The 18,067-nt window shown below is 56.1% G+C and overlaps 2 protein-coding genes and 1 long non-coding RNA gene across 5 annotated transcripts; 2 read left to right on the plus strand and 1 right to left on the minus strand.

The window, feature by feature from the left end:
* Positions 1-120: 120 nt before the first annotated feature.
* Positions 121-15,608, minus strand: CNTNAP1 (contactin associated protein 1). 3 transcript variants are annotated; one of them, XM_045505894.2, is made up of 24 exons: positions 15,208-15,608; positions 12,849-12,950; positions 12,561-12,754; positions 11,985-12,132; positions 11,693-11,896; positions 10,878-11,062; positions 10,208-10,351; positions 9,311-9,572; positions 8,656-8,805; positions 8,230-8,401; positions 7,658-7,764; positions 7,399-7,518; positions 6,830-7,033; positions 6,477-6,633; positions 6,261-6,388; positions 5,770-5,955; positions 5,045-5,266; positions 4,555-4,794; positions 3,316-3,669; positions 3,028-3,155; positions 2,489-2,582; positions 2,073-2,318; positions 1,926-1,973; positions 121-1,459 (listed from the first exon to the last, which is right to left on the minus strand). In XM_045505894.2, the coding sequence occupies exons 3-24, from the start codon at positions 12,693-12,695 to the stop codon at positions 1,179-1,181; spliced, it is 3,915 nt and encodes a 1,304-aa protein (XP_045361850.1). In that variant the 5' UTR covers positions 12,696-12,754; positions 12,849-12,950; positions 15,208-15,608; the 3' UTR covers positions 121-1,178. The 3 variants fall into 3 exon arrangements, with proteins under 3 accessions (XP_045361850.1, XP_045361849.1, XP_010967278.1); XM_045505893.2 differs by lacking the exon at positions 15,208-15,608 and adding an exon at positions 13,802-14,191 and having other exon boundaries at positions 9,518-9,572; XM_010968976.3 differs by lacking the exon at positions 15,208-15,608 and adding an exon at positions 13,802-14,191.
* On the plus strand, positions 9,401-10,866 carry LOC123612545 (uncharacterized). The gene is made up of 3 exons (XR_006719801.2): positions 9,401-9,533; positions 10,168-10,362; positions 10,606-10,866. It is a non-coding gene; the product is annotated as an uncharacterized LOC123612545 (long non-coding RNA).
* On the plus strand, positions 14,644-16,877 carry CCR10 (C-C motif chemokine receptor 10). The gene is made up of 2 exons (XM_010968977.3): positions 14,644-14,736; positions 15,565-16,877. The coding sequence occupies exons 1-2, from the start codon at positions 14,713-14,715 to the stop codon at positions 16,630-16,632; spliced, it is 1,092 nt and encodes a 363-aa protein (XP_010967279.2). The 5' UTR covers positions 14,644-14,712; the 3' UTR covers positions 16,633-16,877.
* Positions 16,878-18,067: the final 1,190 nt, after the last annotated feature.

The raw sequence follows: 18,067 nt of genomic DNA on the forward strand, positions 1-18,067 counted from the left end.
CCTAGTAGGTGATGGAAGGGTTCTGAATGCTCCCCACAGAGATTCCTGAGCCATCAGATTAGTTCCCTTAAAATCATCACGCTTTTCCCATAACCACGGCGCCAACTATCACACACAGACTGGGGCTCTGCCACTCTGCTTTATTAGAACAGCTCCGAGTCTGAGAGCACAGCTTCAGAGTGGAGGCTGGATCAGCCTGGGTGAGTGACCAGCAGACCTCATGAGACTTCCAACATGGGAGAAGCACGCTACAGACTGTGGGCACAGCACAGGACAGGACAGTCGATTGTTTTTTTCTTTTATATATAAACTGATAATTAAAAAATTAGAGTAATATATAGAGTTTCTCTGGAGAGAGACTTTGCAACAAAAGATATATATAAAGAATATGACCTCCTGGGCAAATGAAGCAGCATCTCTGAGCGGAGGAAAGAGGGCTCCTCATGCATTGGAGAGGGGGCCAAGCCTTTGGACAGGCACCAAGGCTATTGCATATCTTGGAAGAGAGGGGAAGGGTAGAGTGCTGGCTAGTCAGTGTGTCTGCGTTATTCTCTCTACATCGCAGGTTTTTTATGGCTTTGGCTAAAGCGTGTAAAGCAGTGGAGGTACTAAGGTGCTAAACTGAGGCCTTTCGGTCTCTGTGAAAAACAAAAAAGGGGGGTGACGGACAGCAATGAAGCCCTCCCTAACCCCCAACTGAGTGGGAGCAGATGGAAGACATTCTGTAGGGCAGAGGGGAGGCTGGGGGATATGATTTAGCAGCCTCCTCCCCCCATACCCTGTGTATCCCTGCAATCCCACACATCTGTCCCTGCTGAGATTGAATATTTGAAGGGAGGCAGTTAATCTCCCCTGCACTGTGTTGTTAATCCCTGGCAGCAGCTGGGACAGGGATGGCAGGAAGGGCCTGTCTCAACCCCATGAGGCCTCTCCTTTGGGGCAAGCAAACAATCAGGAGCCTGAGGAAATAGGGATGGGCAGGGCATTGGTTTAGGCAGTGAGGCTCAACCACTCCCTTTGGTCCCATCTGTAGCTCTGCCCACCAAACTTGGCAGGAGGGGCATCCTCTGGATGAGCAGAGCCAGCTAAGAGGAGCCAAATGTCCCTGACAAGGTAGGGTAGAGGCAGGAACTGGGGAATTCGGAGGAGATGGACTTGGTCCCTGAAGCCCTTCTGATTCATTCAGATCTGGACTCCTCTAGGATCTGGGGTAGGTTTTGGTCCCGGGGCCCAGGGGCTGGGGCTGGAGCTGGGGCTGGAACTTGGGTGGAAGCTGGTGTCGGGGCCGGGGCCGGGGCCGGGGCTAGGCCTGAAGTAGGTAGGGGAGGTTTGCTGCTAGGGTGGTAATCGTGAGTGGCCTTGGGCTCATTGGTGTGGTAGGAACCCTTGTAGCGATGATTTTGCAGATAGAAGAGCACCAACATCCCCACCAGCCCCAGCAGCAGGAAGGCCACCAAAACTGAAAGGGAAAAAAGGAGCAATTCAGGGCAGATCTTTGGGGTTTCGCCTACATACAGAAAACATACAGCGTCAGCTGTATGGCCACATCAAGTTATTCCTAAGTACCTGGTAGGTCTGAATTCCTGGCTTATCTCTTGCCGCCTTCTATTTCTAATATTCTCTTTCCCCATCCCTGGTACTTACCCCAATTTCTCATCTCTCTGGATGTTACTGTACCCCATTTCCTCATCCCTTAGCTGTAGCCCCATTGTAATATTTCAATTAAAAGTCTACAGCATCTTCAAACATTTAAAATTCTCCAACCTAATTATAAACTACCTTCAGCAAAGCCTGTCGCATCCTTCTTGGCACCACCATACACCTAGTACCTTCACCTTCCCTCAGCCCTGAGGATACGGGGCTGGGAGGGAATGCTGACAGTCAGAGGGCAGAATGAGGAGGTCAGGGTAGTGACTGCTACTCACAGCCCAGAAGTATGGCAACCCATCCATCATCATGGTAGTATGGGAAGTCTGCAAAGGAGAGCGCACCAGTTAGGAGGGGGCCCCTCCAGGATAAGACTTATTTCCCTTCTCTCTCTTCCCTCCCTCTTCTGTGTCCTGGGGATGTACCTGGGGGCAGATACCAGGGGTCCAGCTCAGGTGGCACCTCTGAGACAAGACGTGGCATGGCTCCACAATTAGACTCAGACAGTTCTCCCTGAACGCGAAGGGCCTCAGCTAGCTCTGCAGTCATGGGTCGAGGCGTTCGGAAGTGGGTTTTGAGAGGAGCCACGTTGTTGAATCGAACACCAGACAGGCAGCCCGAGAAACCTGGTGTGTTGTATCGCTGGATCTCTGGGTCAATTACTCCCGTCTCTGAGGGAGAGGCAGGCCCAGAGAGAAAGAGGCTTGGACCACCAACCCCCCCTCTCACCAGTCCTCTCATCACCGCCTTCATTGCCACTCCCCGTCCTTCACTCTCCTCTAGGCTCTAGTGACTTCACCCACAGCTCTTTCCCCAAAATGCATTCTCACCCACAGCTTACCCATAACGCGCCCCAGATACAAGGCCTTGGGTGAGTCCAGCTGGCTGTCCACCAACAGTGAGAACTTCTGTTCTGTCAAGGGGAAGTAGTCCACCTGAAGCGGGATGGGAAAGGAGGTGAGGGAGGGCAAACCAGAGGCAGACATAGCCCAGATCATGCTGGAATTCTCCCCTCCAAACTGGTGGTGAGTCCTACCTCGCTCAGTCCTAGGTGGGCAGCCCCTGGGCCCAGATGTAGGATTTGGTATTAAAAACCCAACAACCTGGTTTTGAGCCCTGTTTTTGCAGCTTATGATGGTTTGACTTTGGGGAAACCACTTACTTTCTGAGTCCATTCACTGAGTGGTCAAGCGAATATAAAAGAGCTGCCTACCTGCACTACCTCACAGAGCAGTTGTGAGGGCCCGTGAGGTAATACACGTGAAAATCCTCTGTAAATTGGAATGTGCTCTACAAATGCTAAACATCTGACATTTACTGCTGCCACAACCTAGTTGGTGAGCTTGTGATCTGAACCCACCCGCCCATCTCTGCACACACCTGGATGAAGAGGTGGCGGTAGACCCGAGTGATGTTGACGCTGTGGGGCTGGCCGTCAGTGACCGGGCGGGTGGTCAGCTGGTACACGTAGGGACTGGTGCCCAGCTGATAGCGCAGCTGCAGGGTCCCTGTGGGGTGGGGAGGAGAAAGAGGGGGTCTCCTCTCAGCTCTGACAGTTCCCGTCTCCTAAGAGCGCTTGGGTCCTTGTGTTGGTGGATCAGTTGTTTTGAGAATGGAGGGTGCCCAGAGGTAGCTGGAGTTGAGGGCGAGAGCCTGCGGGGAGCTTACCGTCTTCCTTAATGAGTACAGCCATGTAGTCACGCACAAAGGAGCTGACATAGAGCAGGACGGCGGGGGCGGAGTGGGTGCTGAAGCTGAAGGAAACCTCCTCTCCAGTGACGTTGTAGACAGGCCCACGGTAGCCCGGCACTGGTCGGCCAGGCCGCGGGTAGTCAGGCAGACGGTACCCAGGGCCGTGGTAGCCAGGCACGTAGCCCGGCGTGTCGTAGCCGGGGATGTAGCCGGGCTCATAGCCGGGCACCGGCCGGCTCAGCATGTGGGAGAACTCCCGGGCTGCGGAGCGCAGCGCCGACTGTAGGTTATAGCGCATCCAGGTGCCGGGCTCAAAGAAACCACCAATATCTGAAGGCAGAGGTAGTGAGGTCAATGCCCCCTTCCCAAATTCAGACGCTGTCTGTGTCATCCACACACACCCTCTGGCCCTTGTCCCCAGGTTCTGCCACCACCACAGCCAATATCTATTCACTTTGAGGTCCCCTGGAGCCTCTATGTCACAGAAGGGAATCTTACAAACCATGAGAACTATAAAAGATCATCTAATCCAACCCCTGCATTTTTGCAGGTGGGGAAACTGAGGCTCAGAAACGGGTAGTGACTTGCCTAAGGAAACACAGTAAATTGAGAATCATCTGGTACACCTGGCACTGCTCACACTGCCAAAGCAAGACCAAAGGTCTTCTGTTGGTACCTAAGTCCCTGTATCTCCCTACCTCATCAGACTTCTCCCACCAGTAACCTACCTGCTCACACATCCTCCTAGACTAGCCTCAGGGAGGATGCAGTCTGGGTCTATGTGCTGAATCTTGCTAAGGTGAATGTCAAGGCTCGCCTTAACCAAGAACCAGGTTGTAGACATGTTTTAGGAGTGCAGCGATTGTCAAGTAGGAAATGGCTTGGGAAGGCATCATGCAGCCTGAGGCAGATATGCTTGCAAGGAGGGTAACCTGTGTTCCCTTGGTACTAGTGGGAAGATGGGGAAGTTATTTGTTTATTACTTTTGAGTTCTTTTAGAACCAGCTAGCTGCACCATCCCTTCCTTGCTCCACCTTATTCCTTTGGAGTCACCCAGCATCTTAACTGCCTGGTGGCCCCAGCTCAAAGATTAAGAACCCAGGGGCAACTCTACTTTTCCCTGACGCTGACTCTATGCCCTCCTTCCTTCCCTGCCCTCCCTACACCCCATTACACCCTATGGCTCCTTGTCCTCCTATAACCAGCAGCACTAACCGTGGTTGCAGTATGGCCCATCAAAAGCCGTGAGGTCACAGTCACAGGTATAGTAGCTGTAGCGCTCCACACAGCGGCCTCCATGGAAACAGGGGAACCTGGGGTGGGCGCAGTGGCCCGTGCAGTTGGGTGAGGTACCCTCAGAGGCATTGGCACGGCCCTCCAGGTTCAGAGTCACTCCATTCAGACGCATAGCCCTCAAGCAACCCACAAAGGGCCGCCTCTTAAGCTCCGCAGATCCTGGGGAAGGTGGGCAGGTCAAGAAATGGGTGCAGAGCCAGAGATCGGGATAAGTTTTGGGTCTGGGAAGGGAGCTGAGGGGGCTAGAAGAATGGACTGGAGACCAGAGACTGGAGAGGAAAAGTGGGCCTTTGGCTCACTCTGAGTCCAAGGGGATTGGAACCTAAGACACGGGGTTCCTGGAAACATGGAGAGTGGCTTTGAAGGTGGGGTAAGGATGCTTCAGACCTGCCTCTGTGTTGCTGCTCACCAACATAGAGGGGCTGGTCATACTCCAACCAGAGGTAGGTCTGCAGGGGCATAGGTCGCAGCACCCAGGGCCGGTGATCCACACGGAGCCGGGCCTGCTTCACGTTGATCTCCACCCGGACGAGGTGCCACTCATCGTCACTGAACTCGAAGTCATCTGAGTGCACTGTCAAGTTCTCATCCCCATTGCCCACATCGAAGGCGAAGACCACATCCCAGGATGCTGAACAATGTTGGGGGAAGGGGAGAGGACTCAGACCTCCGAGATCCCTCACAGGGATACAATACAATCCCTCTTCTTCTTCACTCCTTTGAGCTTCTTGAATGTCCCTCCAATTTGTTTACACCCTGGGACAAAACCCATAAACTGCTTAAAATGTCATCTGGTCTCTCCTCAGTTCCCAGAAGTGGGGTTGGGAGCCAGCTTCCCAGCCCCACTTCTCAGGTTAGAAGCAGAGCTCGTCAGGCAGGAAACCACCCCCTTCAAAAGTCCAGCTTCCTTACTCACAAGTCAGGGGCCTAAGACCCAGAAAGGCCAAGTGGTTGCCCAGGGTCACAAAGCCAGCTGTCAAGACAGAGCTGGGTCTAGAAGCCAGGGCCACCTAAAGCCCTTTGCTGCCTCTCAAAGACACATCTGCCCTTGTTACCTACCCCTGCCTCCACCCACCCCACCTCTCCCCAGGGACCTTCATCTCCCCCGTGTTCCCCCAGGGTTTGCCTGCTCACTGTTGAGTTCCACTCGAACATAAGGGCGGCGCCACTGGTAGTAAGAGCCCCCTATATTCTCTAGGAAGACTCCTGAGGGAGCCGAGGTCCTGAAGTAGAAGGAAACATCAAGGCTGTGGTTGGCCTGGATTGGGGGAAAGCGTAGCGCAGCCCCAGTGTGGAAGGAGATGGTGTTCCAGGAATTTCCTACAAAACCAGATGGAGGAAGACCTTGTCAGTGAGGTGGGAGGGGGGAGGAGTAAGGAGCCTCAGGTTGGGGGGCGGGTGGGCAGAGATAGGACAAATGGGTACAGCTGTGGGTAGCCAAGGGGAGACTGAGGAGTGTGACGGAAGACAGTAAGGAGCAGAGGAACAACATAGGTGTGGGTATGTCACAGCAGGAGCTGGGGTGTCTGGCACTGTGTCCAGGGACCTCCAGTGGGTCAGGTGGCCTAGATTTTAGAAACTGGAGAGCCAACCCTGGGAGGGCATACAAGGGACCTGCCACTCACGATCGCCATAGCAGCGCAGAGGCCTCAGGAAGAACTGGGCCTCAGAACTGGAACGGTTTGTGTCCCCCACCACCACTTGAGTGACAGGCAAATGGTCCACAAAGGTCAGCAGTCCCTTGTCGGTTCTCCTGTGGGGGCAGGATGCAGTGGCTCAGCCCCTGCCACTCAGCTGCCCCTGGCATCCTGAAAGCCCTGTCCCTTGGCCCCACCACTTACCACTGGGGCTGGTCAGCATCACAGTTACAGTGCAGAGCGGGGTCCACACAGCTCCTGTCCAGACCACAGGCACAGCGCTGAATCCCGGGCTGTGAGCCGCCCCAGTAGAAGTGTTGCTCCTCGTTTCGGCCAATCCAAAAGCTGTAGGGGTAGCCTCCTGGGGAAGAGGCGCAGGCAATTTCCAGACCCTATCCATCCATTAGCCTCTGGGGTCCTCTTACCCTTCCAACCAGTCCAGACCCTTACTTGAATCCTCTAGCCCAGCGCTCCCCAGAACCCTCTGGTCTTTTCCCAGGCCCAACTGGTCTCTCCTCTGCTCCCCTCACCTTGCTCTCCATTCCCCCAGCCCTAACCTGCAGTGTTTAGCAGCCGGGAATTGTAGCAGGAAAACTCAATCCACTGTTCACAGTGCTGGGAAGCATTGGCCAGGGCACTGACTTCCTCCCAGGATGCATTCCAATACTGGACGGCCCCGAGGTATGGCCGCTCCATGCTGGAACCTGTCACCCGAGTTGTCCACAGCCTGTCATGCCGCACCACTGTCCATGCCCGGTTCTCTGGGGGAGGGAGCAGGGCAGAGCTGTGGCCAGAAAGGGGCATTCTCAACCCATCTCCCTGCCTGCCTCCGGCCCCACTGCGCAACTCAGAGCCAATAAACATGGCTAGCAGCTCCATTCCAGCCCAGTTCTGGGCTCCTAACATTGTAGGCTGGAGATGAGACAGCTGGAATGGATCAGGAAGCTGAAATCTATCTGCAAGGCTAGATTACAAATTCCTGAGTGTCCCCTTTCCCTTCGGCCCTCCTTTACCCCCACCACTGTTTAATCGTACTTGCCCCTGTCCACCCTCCCATCCTTCCCCACCCCCACACCCCTGCATTGCCTTGTCAGCTGTCCCCTCACCACCCACTAGAGCCACTTACCTCGGATATCACAGTACACTACAAATGGCTTCAGGGGGCCACTGCCATCAGGATCAATGGTGAAGTTTCCAGAAATTTTGCCACTGAGCCGGTAGGCCTCACAGGATTCCTTATACAAAGCTGGCAGGTGGTGAGTGGGGAAAGGACAATTATGGGGTCAGAGGGCTAGGAGGGCCAGCCCTACCATCTCTAGAAGCCTCATGATCCCCAGAAACCTCCTGACCTCCCCTGTCCCTGCCCTACACCCCAGCTGGCTTACGTTGGTGGCAGGTCTCCCCCTTGTAGCCTGTCAGTTCACAATAGCAGATGAAGTCATCCCAAGACTGGTAGCAGCGTCCATCATGTTCACACATGTTAGGGCTGCACCTAGGGAAGGGGGTCAACACCAAGGGAAGGAGCCTTATTGAGAGCTTGAGAGTAGGGACTGATCCCTACAAGCTTCACTTCCAGCTTCTGAAAGCACCAGAACCTGGTGAAACATACCCCACCCAACTAGCCAGCTATAAGCCTAAACGCTGGGGCATTAGGCAGATCTCAGGGCTCAAGTACAATTGTTTCCCCTTCTGCAAAAGAATAAATAATGCCTTATTCCACCCCCCCCAAAAAACCCTCTAGGACCAAAACCAGATGCTTCATTTTCATTTTGAGCATGTGTCACTTTAAGGGAAGAAATAAGAGGTGAGAAGTAAAGGAGAAATCATCCCTAGGTGGGAGGCTTAGGAGCTGGGACCAGGAGATGGGAGATCATTGAGAAAGGCTACTCCCATTGGGAGACCATGGAAGAGGGCTTTGGAAGGGTCACCTTTTTTAGGGAGAAGGGCTTTTGGATACCTATCAGTGATGCCACATGTGTCAAAGAGGACCTCAGCATAGTATCCAAGCCGCCGGCCCTCCACCAGAGTCAGGTTGACCAGTTGACCATCCACCTTGAGCAGCTCCATGCAGCCATGGAACGCCGTCTGGTTGGAGTGGCAGCCCGATCGACTGGCTGGCTTGGGACAACCTGGAGCAACCACCCCTGTGAGGCCCTCCCCAAGGGAGACTCCAGAGACCCTCCCCCAGGGAGATGCCAAGGGAGAGCCACACATGAAGGAAGGGGGCCAGTAGATAGTGACAGTGACCTTCTAGTCCCCAAGGCCCCAGAGGGAAAAGAGGGATTTGCCACTACAAAACTCTCCATGTAGCCCTGTCCGGGTGGACTTAGATGGGGCCTTCCCACCCAGAGACAGGGTTCTAGCCAGGTTGGCCCCCACTTACCTCCAAAGAAGTATGAGGTTCCTGTACGGATCAGCAGTGGGTATGAGACCCTGACCTCTGCCCCCTCCACATCATCAATGCTGATGACTGCATGGTTTTCTTGTGCCACAAAATTCACCTCATGCCAAAAGCCATCATTCAGGCGGTACCCTGCATGGGACAGGAGGATGGTGTGGGTGGCGGAAGCACTATACTCTAGGAGAAGAGAGTCTTGAGTGGGGAAGCAGCAGCCCCACTCCGTGTCCCAACAGCAGCCTATGTGACCCCATTTTTACACCTATCACACTGAGTGGTGACATGTCTGAATGTCTCTCTTCACTATTGGGAACCTCAGAAGTCGACAGAGTCCATAAAATCATAAATGAATAATAGACATCTCCAGAGACCTCCTGGAACTGGAGTATACCAGTACTCTCAGCCTTCCTGCTTCTCCTAGTGCCCTTAGCCCCGCAGATCTGCCTCCTCACCCCCACACTCTCAGCTGCCTCCATCCACTCCCATCTTTTCCCAGGGCCCTAAGATCTCCTGCCCTGCTTGCTTCACTCCCTCACCCGTCTCCAGTAAGCTGAGGCCTCAGTCCAGGCTTACAACCTCACTGGTTCTCCTCTGCCTTTCTCTGGCCTCCTTGTGCCTCCGCCTACCCTCCACCCCTCACCAGCAGCGAACTGAAGCTTCTTCCGGCCAGTCTGCACTATGGACACGTTGACCTGCCCTTCACTGAGCGTCAGCTCCACATGGCCCAGCCCGTCCCCCAGGCGGGAGAAAAGTAGCAGCCCAGTGAGATCCCAGGTGCGGAAGCGAAAAGAGACTGCAAGGCGGCCGCGGCGCGGGAAGCCAGGCACTTGCACGAAGTTGTGAGGACCTCCGAAATTGATGGGGTGAGGAACCGGGTCCAGGCAACGGAATGCCACCTTACCCTAGGGAGGAAAGTGAGGACCCATGAGCACCTGAGCCGCTCCACCCTGCTTCTGTGAGTGAGGCTCCCTGGGTGCAGGAACCCTGACCGTTCCGCCCACCCCGCCCCCAGAAACATGTCCATCTGTGAAGGGTGTGTCCAACCAAGTTGGCCCTCGGGACTCCCTTCTCGCTGGCTGTCGCTGATCTACACCGTCTCCAGGGCAACTGCTCCTTCCCTTCTTTGCTTCCAGCGTCGAGAGGCAATTTCCTGCCGGCTTCCCAGCTGCGGTGCCTGATTATGCTCCTAAATTGGGGCGGGGGAGGGGTAGCACACACACCTAAACAGCTCTAGGTTCAAGTCCCTCCTTAGCCCCTGCGCAGCTGCCTGACCCCTGGGCAAGTCACTCTGGGTCACCGCACCTTATTTTCCTCAGTTGTATTTGAGGACGTGGATAGACTGGACCACAGCTTTTAAATAGGGGGGTTTGGGGTGGCCTTTGCACCTCCTGTAAGTCCATAATGACCTCCAGTTGAGCATCTGGCTGGGGAAAGAGGGGTCCTCGGCTTTTATCTGTCTCAAGATCTCTTCCCACTCCCTCTGTTTGCTCCAAGCAGCTTTGATGCCACATCCCCCCAAATCCGCCTGCCCACTGGCCTCGAAGGTGATTCGTGAATGGCGCCGCACAGCCAGGTCCGCGATGTTGACTCGGTTGAAGATTATGTTTTCTATGCAGCCACGGAAATTATGCCGATAGGCAAGGTTCTTCTGCGCGGCGCCCACCAGACCCCCGATGAACATCTGTAGGCGAGGTGAGGAGTGAGGTTCCTTGGGTGCGGCAGGGCTGCCTTTCTCACGCTCCCCTGTCATAGACCTTCCCACACTCCAGGCTGAGCTTTATAAAAGACTTGGGACAAACATTGCCCCAGTATCAGTATTGAATCTGGAAGCTCACTGGGTCTCCTGTGGCTTGGTTTCTAGCCCTGACTCCACCACAAATTGGCTACATGCCCTTGGGTAAGTTAATTAACCTATCTCGGATTCTTTATCTGCAGGTCAGAGACAGAAGGGGACAATTTTTGCAACTTGCCTGATCCCACAAAGCCAGATTCCCAGACCTCATCTCAGGAGTTCTGGGGAGGAGCTGGGAATCTACATGCTAACAGGAACAACAGCAACAAAAACTCAGGACTCTCTGTGAGCAGCGGGTTTGCCAGGAGCTGCTAGGATATTCGGGAACTGGAAAGCAAGGTCTTACCTCTAGTAGAGAGGTGCTGTCTCCCACCAACTCACCCAGCACCCCACTTAACCAAACGGCTCCGCTCACCTCCGTGTCCAGGTTCAGTCTCTCGAAGTCTCCATTGAGCACAAAGCGCTGTACATAGCCATCCAGGGTGAGGTTTGCTTCTCTGCCAAATCGGTCCACACGCACATAATGCCAGTGCTGATCATTGAGGACACCACCAGCACTCACGGTCGTGTGACCAGGCCTTGGCTGGATGGGGCTGCTGCCTGAGGGTGGGGGGTGGGGTCAGACTTGGAAACTGGAGAACCTCAGCAAGCCCGACCCCTCAGCCAGCCCCTAGATGGAACAGCAGCTGGTAGCGCAGAGGAGGGACTGCCCAGGATCCAGGGCAGCCAGGGAGGGTGGGCATATAGAGACTGGACTGCCTTCAGCCTGGGGTGGAGCAATGGCCATTGGTGAGCATGGACTTAGACTAAGTCATTTAACCTCTCTGAGCCTCTGTTTTCCTTTCAGTAAAACTTGCGGTAAAATAGCTGCTTCTACCTCATCATGTGGATTTTATAAAAAGGGAATGAGATACAAAATAATAACTCTCTCTCTCTCTCTCTCTCTGTGTGTGTGTGTGTGTGTGTGTGTGTGTGTGTTTACAATAAGGAAACAAGCTGGGAAATGCTTGTCCAAGGTCACACCGCTGGTAGGTGGTAGAGCTGAGGCTGGAATCCACTTCTCCTGACTTTTGTCGTGTGTTTTGTTAGCACCAAATTTTACACGAAAAGGGCAAGGTGGTCCAAACAGTGAAGGGGAGGATAGGGAGTGGGCGCGGCTTCGCGGAGGGGGTGCAGCGAAGGGCGGTGGCAGGAGAGCCTCGGGGGTCGCACCCGCTACGCTGAGCTCACCCAGGCTCATATGCAGCAGCAAGTGCGCCCCCTGCAGCTCGAGTGTCACGTAGTCGCCCTGGGCGCCTTCGGCGTGCAACAGGAGCCCGTCTTTCTCTTCTGTCTTGAAGCTGAAGGCGAACACGTCCCACAGACTCCGGCTGACCCCTCGCGGGAAGCGATAAGAGATGGCATCATCGCCGTCGAAATAGAGCACGTCGGACTCTGTGGGAAGGACAGCAGGTGGGTCGGGGACTGGGGAGACTGCTTGTCTCCCGGGTTCCCCCACCAACCCACAACCTCGCACCCTTACTGTAAGGGCAGCCATAGAGACCAAGCCTCAGGCCGATCTTGCCGCGCGGGTTCCAAGCCAAGGGCACGATGCGGATGTAGCGCGCCGTGAAGTGGTAGTGCAGGTCGTGGCGAACCACCGCTGACTCGTTCACGTTACCGAAGAAGGTCTGGGGGCAAAGGGAGAGGAGTGACCAGGTCCCCATCCTCTGATTGTTTCTCCACAGCCTTCCAGCCCACAGTTGTCGCATCCAGCCAATCTCAACATCCGGAAGGCAAACACTCCTTATCTCCCCTCCCTTCATGGCTTTACACAGTTTCTCTAGCCTAAAGCGTCCTCTCCGCCATTCTATGATTTATTCAAAACTCAACCTTCAAGAAGCTCTCCCAGATTTTACCCTGAAGTATGTTAAACTCCTCACTGGGAGCATCTTGCACCCATGGTGAGCTGACAGTCCCTTTGGACAGACACCCTGGAGTGGAAATCACTGCTCCTCATCTGTGCCCTCACCACCACCCCCTCCCCTTCCTTCATGCTGGTGCCCAGCCCAGCCCAGGTCACAGAGCTTGAGGTGTGTGCTCAGGGAGCCTGAAGTACCGCGTTGTGCCCTCGCTGGTAGAAGGGTGTCCAGCTGTCCACTCGGTCACCGTAGAGCAGCATGTAACGTGTGACCCAGTCCCATGAGTTAAAGGAGCCCTGTGTGGCCACAGCCCGGATCCGGTGCTTCTTCATTAGGTCGATCTGGAGCCAGGGATTCGGGTCTCCAATCCTAGGAGACCATCCGCTTATGCCTATAGAAGGGATAAGGGCTTTCATCATTGGCTCCCGCTTTACTTTCAGCATTCCAGAGTCCCCCACCCCACCATGGGGCGCCGCCATGCTCACCGTGCAGCCGGGCGAAGCGCGGCGCAGTGAAGAGCCCATAGTAGGAGGAGGCGCCCAGGGAGCGTGCGTACAGGGGCCCGACCAGCTCCTCGTCGCAGCCGTCTGGGTTGGGGGAACCGACATGTTGATCAGAGAGGCCCCTCCCAGTCTTTCCAAAGGCCCAGCACAGTGAGCAACTGGAGCTCTTTCTTCCGTATCCCCCAGCGGCAGACCCAGCCCTAACTTAACCATCTATTCAACCTGGGCTTCAGCAACAGCCGCACACTTAGGGGAAGCTGCCTTCTCCCTCTGGGGGAACCCCTAGGCCAGACCTTGCCTAGCCTTATTCCTGCCCTAGTACCAGCTCAGGTTCAATACCTCCCAAAACACAATCCCAGACCTCAGAGTCTTTCAGAACCTGAGTCACCGGAAAATGCCAATACAGCCCCAGCTTTAGCCTCAGTCCCATTCATCAGCATCCCCAAACCTGCACCAGCCTCAGCCTGTCCTAGCACGATCACCAGTTCCATGTCCAACCTTAGCAACATACAGGCTCACCAAATCATACGTAGATCCCAGCCCCAAATCCAGTTCAGCCCCAGCCCCAGCCCCAGCCCCTAGTTCCTGGTCTAGCCCCAAGCCCAGCCCCAGCCCCTGGCAAAGCCTTAACCCTAGCGCCGGTCACCAGTACCATTCTTATTCTCAACCCTTAGATCTAGGCACTAGCTCCCGCTAGGATCCCAGTCCCAAATCCCCGCCTGGGCCTACCCTATCCTCAGCTCCGAGCCCAGTCCTAGCCCGGAGCTGCAATGCGGAGCGCGGGGGAGAGGGAGGAAAGGATGAAAGCGAGCGAGCGAGCGCGCGCCGGCCAGGAAGGGACCTGCGACCACCCAGCCGCAATGCGGTGCAGGACCCGCCCTGCAGGCCTCGGACTCCCGGGCCCAACCCTGCCTGCCTGTGAGCCCTGCACTCACAGTAGCCCCAGCCCTGGGCTCCTGAGACCACGGCGAGCAAGATGCAGAAGAGCCGGAGACGCATCACGCAGGGCTGACGGGTCCCAGCGGCCGCCTCCCAGTGCCCGGCTTCGGCTAGGGCTCCAGTTCCAGCTCAGGCTCCCAGCTTTCCTCCTGGGGTTCGCTGCTGATCGCTGTCTCTCCTTACCCACCCCTCCCTCTTTCCTCTTTCTCCCAACCCTTCTCTCTGTGTGTGTCGTTCCTGATTCTCTGCTGTTCTCTCCTCTCCTTTCCACCCTCTCTCCTCTCACCTCCCCCCTTCCCCTGCCTCTCCCGGCACGCGCCGCTTTCCCGGACCCCGCGCAAGCGCGCGCCTCAGCCCCGCTGCGAAAGGGCGGGGGTAGAGAGCCTCCAGCCACCGGGAAATACCCTGAATAACCCGAGGCTGCCAGGGGCTGTGGCCGCAGGGAGGGGGTAAGGGAGGACCTGAAATATCCTGGAAAAGGGAGATCAAAGGGGAGGGTGCCTGGAGGTGGGGGGACAAGTAAGTAAAAGAACCTAACATTTTCTAAGGACAAATTATGCTCCAGGCACCCATGATAGGCACCCTCATAACCCTGTCAATTCTGCTTTGTTGCGTTACTCTACTTTGCAGATGAAAAACCTGAGGCTCAGGGAGGTTAAAAAACCTTCTCAAGATCACACAGGTAGCTAGCAACTGATAATAATCCAAAATCCATTCTTTTTCTACTGGCAGGGTAAAGAGGAAAAAAATTATTTTTAGGGGGTAGAATGGGAAAGTCAGATAAAGAGAGCCCATAGACCCTAATCCCCACCGCCCTCTTGGCCCTTCTCCCCGCCCCTTCCTTCCTGTCCTACTAGTTTAACTTCTCTCCCCAGTGACTTTACCTCAGAAACCCGAGTAGCCAGAGATGGGGACCGAGCCCGCAGAGCAGGTGGGAGTGGGGGCCCTGGGGAAAGGGTGACAGAGAGGGAGGGTATGGTGTCGGGATGGGATTCTCCACCTGGTACCAGGCCTCTGCCATTCTATGACCTATCTAGGATGCCTGGAGCCCTCTGGGAACAGGGAACCTCCAGATAGATAGGGCTGGTGATGTGAGGCTGGGGTTGGACGGGACTGGGGCTAAGGGGAGGGTAAGCTGAACCTAGAAGTCCCAACCAAACCCAGAAAACCTGAGCCCCAACCCTTGCGACCCCCTTATCATCCGTAGTTCAGTGCACCTGTATTGGAGGCTTAGAGGTTGGGGTGAGGAGGGGAGAATGGAAAGGAGACGTAGTCCAGACCAAGCATGGAGTCCAGGGACCAAATCTGAGGTAAAGCCTGCATGTGGGTGTTCTTCCAGGAGAGGGCGCTGCAAAGGAACTGAAGCTCTAAGATTAATTAATAACACAAGTGGTTAGCCTACCAAGAGCACAGATGCTTCACATTCATTATCTTCCTTATTTCAAACAACTCTGCCAGGTGGGCTGATCAGGATTTCTAATCTCGACATTACACATTAGGCAGCTGAGATCCAGAAGGAGCAAGTGACTTGCTCAAGGTCACCCAGGAAGCTGGATGCAGGAGCAGGAGGAGTGCAAGGGAAGGCAAGGCCTGTTGAGGGTGTGCTAGGAAGTCTGGAGAAGAGTTTATGTCTTCCTAGGGACTGTACCATTGTACCTGGTCACACAGGAGCTCCCAGCTTGGTAAGCATGTGTGGGAGGGCAAGTGTGTAGGGGAGGTGTGTCTCATAAGGTCTCTCCTCTCATTTTGGCCTCCCCAGGTCTCCTGGGGCCCCTACTCGGGGGATGATGAGGAGGCATACTCGGCTGAGCCGTTGCCAGAGCTCTGCTACAAGGCTGATGTCCAGGCCTTCAGTCGAGCCTTCCAACCTAGTGTCTCCCTGACGGTGGCTGCGCTGGGTCTCGCTGGCAATGGCCTGGTCCTGGCCACCCATCTGGCGGCCCGACGCGCTGCCCGCTCGCCCACCTCGGCCCACCTGCTCCAGTTGGCTCTGGCCGACCTTCTGCTGGCCCTGACCCTGCCCTTCGCCGCAGCCGGGGCTCTGCAGGGCTGGAGTCTGGGTAGTGTCACCTGCCGCGCCATCTCGGGCCTCTACTCGGCCTCCTTCCATGCCGGCTTCCTCTTCCTGGCCTGTATCAGCGCCGACCGCTACGTAGCCATCGCGCGAGCCCTCCCAGCTGGACCCAGGCCCTCGGCGCCGGGCCGTGCACACTTAGTTTCAGTCATCGTGTGGCTGTTGTCGCTGCTCCTGGCGCTGCCAGCTCTCCTTTTCAGCCAGGATGGGCAGCGGGAAGGCCAGCGGCGCTGCCGTCTCGTCTTCCCCGAGGGTCTCACGCAGACAGTGAAGGGGGCGAGCGCCGTGGCGCAGGTGGTGCTGGGCTTCGCGCTGCCGCTGGGCGTTATGGCCGCCTGCTACGCGCTCCTGGGCCGCACGCTGCTGGCCACCAGGGGGCCAGAGAGCCGGCGCGCGTTGCGCGTCGTGGTGGCCTTGGTGGCGGCCTTCGTGGTGCTGCAGCTGCCCTACAGTCTCGCCCTGCTATTGGATACTGCCGACCTACTGGCGGCCCGCGAGAGGAGCTGTCCCGCCAGCAAGCGCAAGGATCTAGCACTCCTGGTGACCGGGGGCTTGGCCCTCGCCCGCTGCGGCCTCAACCCCGTTCTCTACGCCTTTCTGGGCCTGCGCTTCCGCCAGGATCTGCGGAGGCTGCTCCGGGGTGGGGGCTGCAGTCCAGGGCCTCACCCCCGCAGCCGGTGCCCCCGCCGGCCCCGCCTTTCTTCCTGCTCTGCTCCCACTGAGACCAACAGCGTCTCCTTCTGGGACCACTAGGGCTTCGAATCAAGAAGAGTTGGGCTGAGGAAATGACTCCAGGGTGGGTGGTGGGAAAGGGGAGTGGGTGGGGGACATTGAGAAAGAGGTAGAGACCTAAAGGTATTGCTTCTGTACTTCTGCATATTAAATTGACAACAAGGAAATGAGATGCAACCCAACAACTGTTACTATTTTTGAGTCACCGGCTTGGAAGTGATTTGTAGCAGGGCAGAGCTAGTGGGTCCCCCCAGGCCCCCTCCCTTTCCCACTCCGCGGTGCTTGGCTTTGAGTGGAAGGCGCTGAGAGCCTGGGGCGGGGCGGGGCGGGGCGGGGCGGGGCGGGGCTTGGGTGGCCGGGGGGTGGGGGGTTGCTGAGCTTGCTGAAGCTCTAGGCACTGACACCCCCTCCACCTTCACCCGGTATCTGCCAACAGAGGTGAGGTGGGAAAGCTGCCAGGCGAGGAGGGGCGAGGGTTCCTCCTGAAATAGTTCAAGGAAGAGCTTTCTAACAACCAGAGTGCTATCCAGTAATGGCTGCCTTAGCAAGTACCGAGTTGCCAGATTGTGGAATGTTCAGGCTAAGGCTGTTAGGGACTGTATGTGCCTATTGCCTAGTTGGGGGTAGGGAAAGGGCCAAGAGATTCCCGTTTTGGGTGTGCTTTGGATTCGATTACCACTCTAGAGTCGCTTCGAAGGTTCTCTGATGGAGAGGAAAAAAGTAATTTAAAAAGTTGAGTTTTTCACCTTGGAGAAAATCCAAGGAGAGAATTCCAATTTGCAAATTTCCAAAGAGCAGTTATACGGGCGTGGTGGGGGTGGAGGTGACAGCCATTCTCCATCTTCCCTGGTGACAGGGTCAGAGGAAATGCACTGAGCCTGCCGGAAAGAGAAAGGTTAGACAACAGAAAGAACTTCCCTGCAGGCAAGAGCCCGGGATCCAGACAGGGAAAACTGTATATGGTTGTGGTGTTTCCATCCTTAGGAAACCTCAGCGCAGGTCACTCTCATCTGTAGCGAGGGCAAGGCTGGGATGGCCTTGATTGATTCCTGGTCTTTGTTTTACACAGTCACCACAGGCAGGATGGTGTCCACGTGCGACAACTCTCGCAGTTTAATATCCGGTCAGAAAAGTTGCCCAGACCACTCCGGCCAGAAGTCTGGGGACCCAGGGCGAGAAGGGCGGGGCGTGGTGGGGATGTCTCCGGGGATGCGCTGGCCTGTTGTCCCCGCCCTGTCCCGCCCCGCCCAGCTCAGTTCAGGCTAGCCTTCCAGAGCCTCCGGCGGCTGAGACCAAGAGCCACCGCCCCCAGGATCCAAGATCCAGGGAAGGCCCGGAGATGGCGCCGATCCTCAAATGGTCCCACACGCCAGCCACTGGGGGCCAACCTGGAACCCTCCACCGGAGACCGCGGGAATCGCCGCTGAGTCAGCAACGCACGCGCGCGCCCGCAGTC

This window comes from Camelus bactrianus, chromosome 16 (genome assembly GCF_048773025.1).
Source record: "Camelus bactrianus isolate YW-2024 breed Bactrian camel chromosome 16, ASM4877302v1, whole genome shotgun sequence".
Classification (NCBI taxonomy): Eukaryota; Metazoa; Chordata; class Mammalia; order Artiodactyla; family Camelidae; genus Camelus; species Camelus bactrianus.

Coding starts and splice junctions, on each gene's coding strand:
- CNTNAP1 (XM_010968976.3), bottom strand. CDS start 13,865: ATGCGTCTCCGGCTCTTCTGCATCTTGCTCGCCGTGGTCTCAGGAGCC. Junction 6,634..6,829: donor CCGGCTGCTAAACACTGCAG/GTTAGGGCTGGG, acceptor CCTCTTCCCCAG/GAGGCTACCCCTACAGCTTT. Junction 2,319..2,488: donor GTATCTGGGGCGCGTTATGG/GTAAGCTGTGGG, acceptor CCTCTCCCTCAG/AGACGGGAGTAATTGACCCA.
- CCR10 (XM_010968977.3), top strand. CDS start 14,713: ATGGGGACCGAGCCCGCAGAGCAG. Junction 14,737..15,564: donor GGACCGAGCCCGCAGAGCAG/GTGGGAGTGGGG, acceptor TGGCCTCCCCAG/GTCTCCTGGGGCCCCTACTC.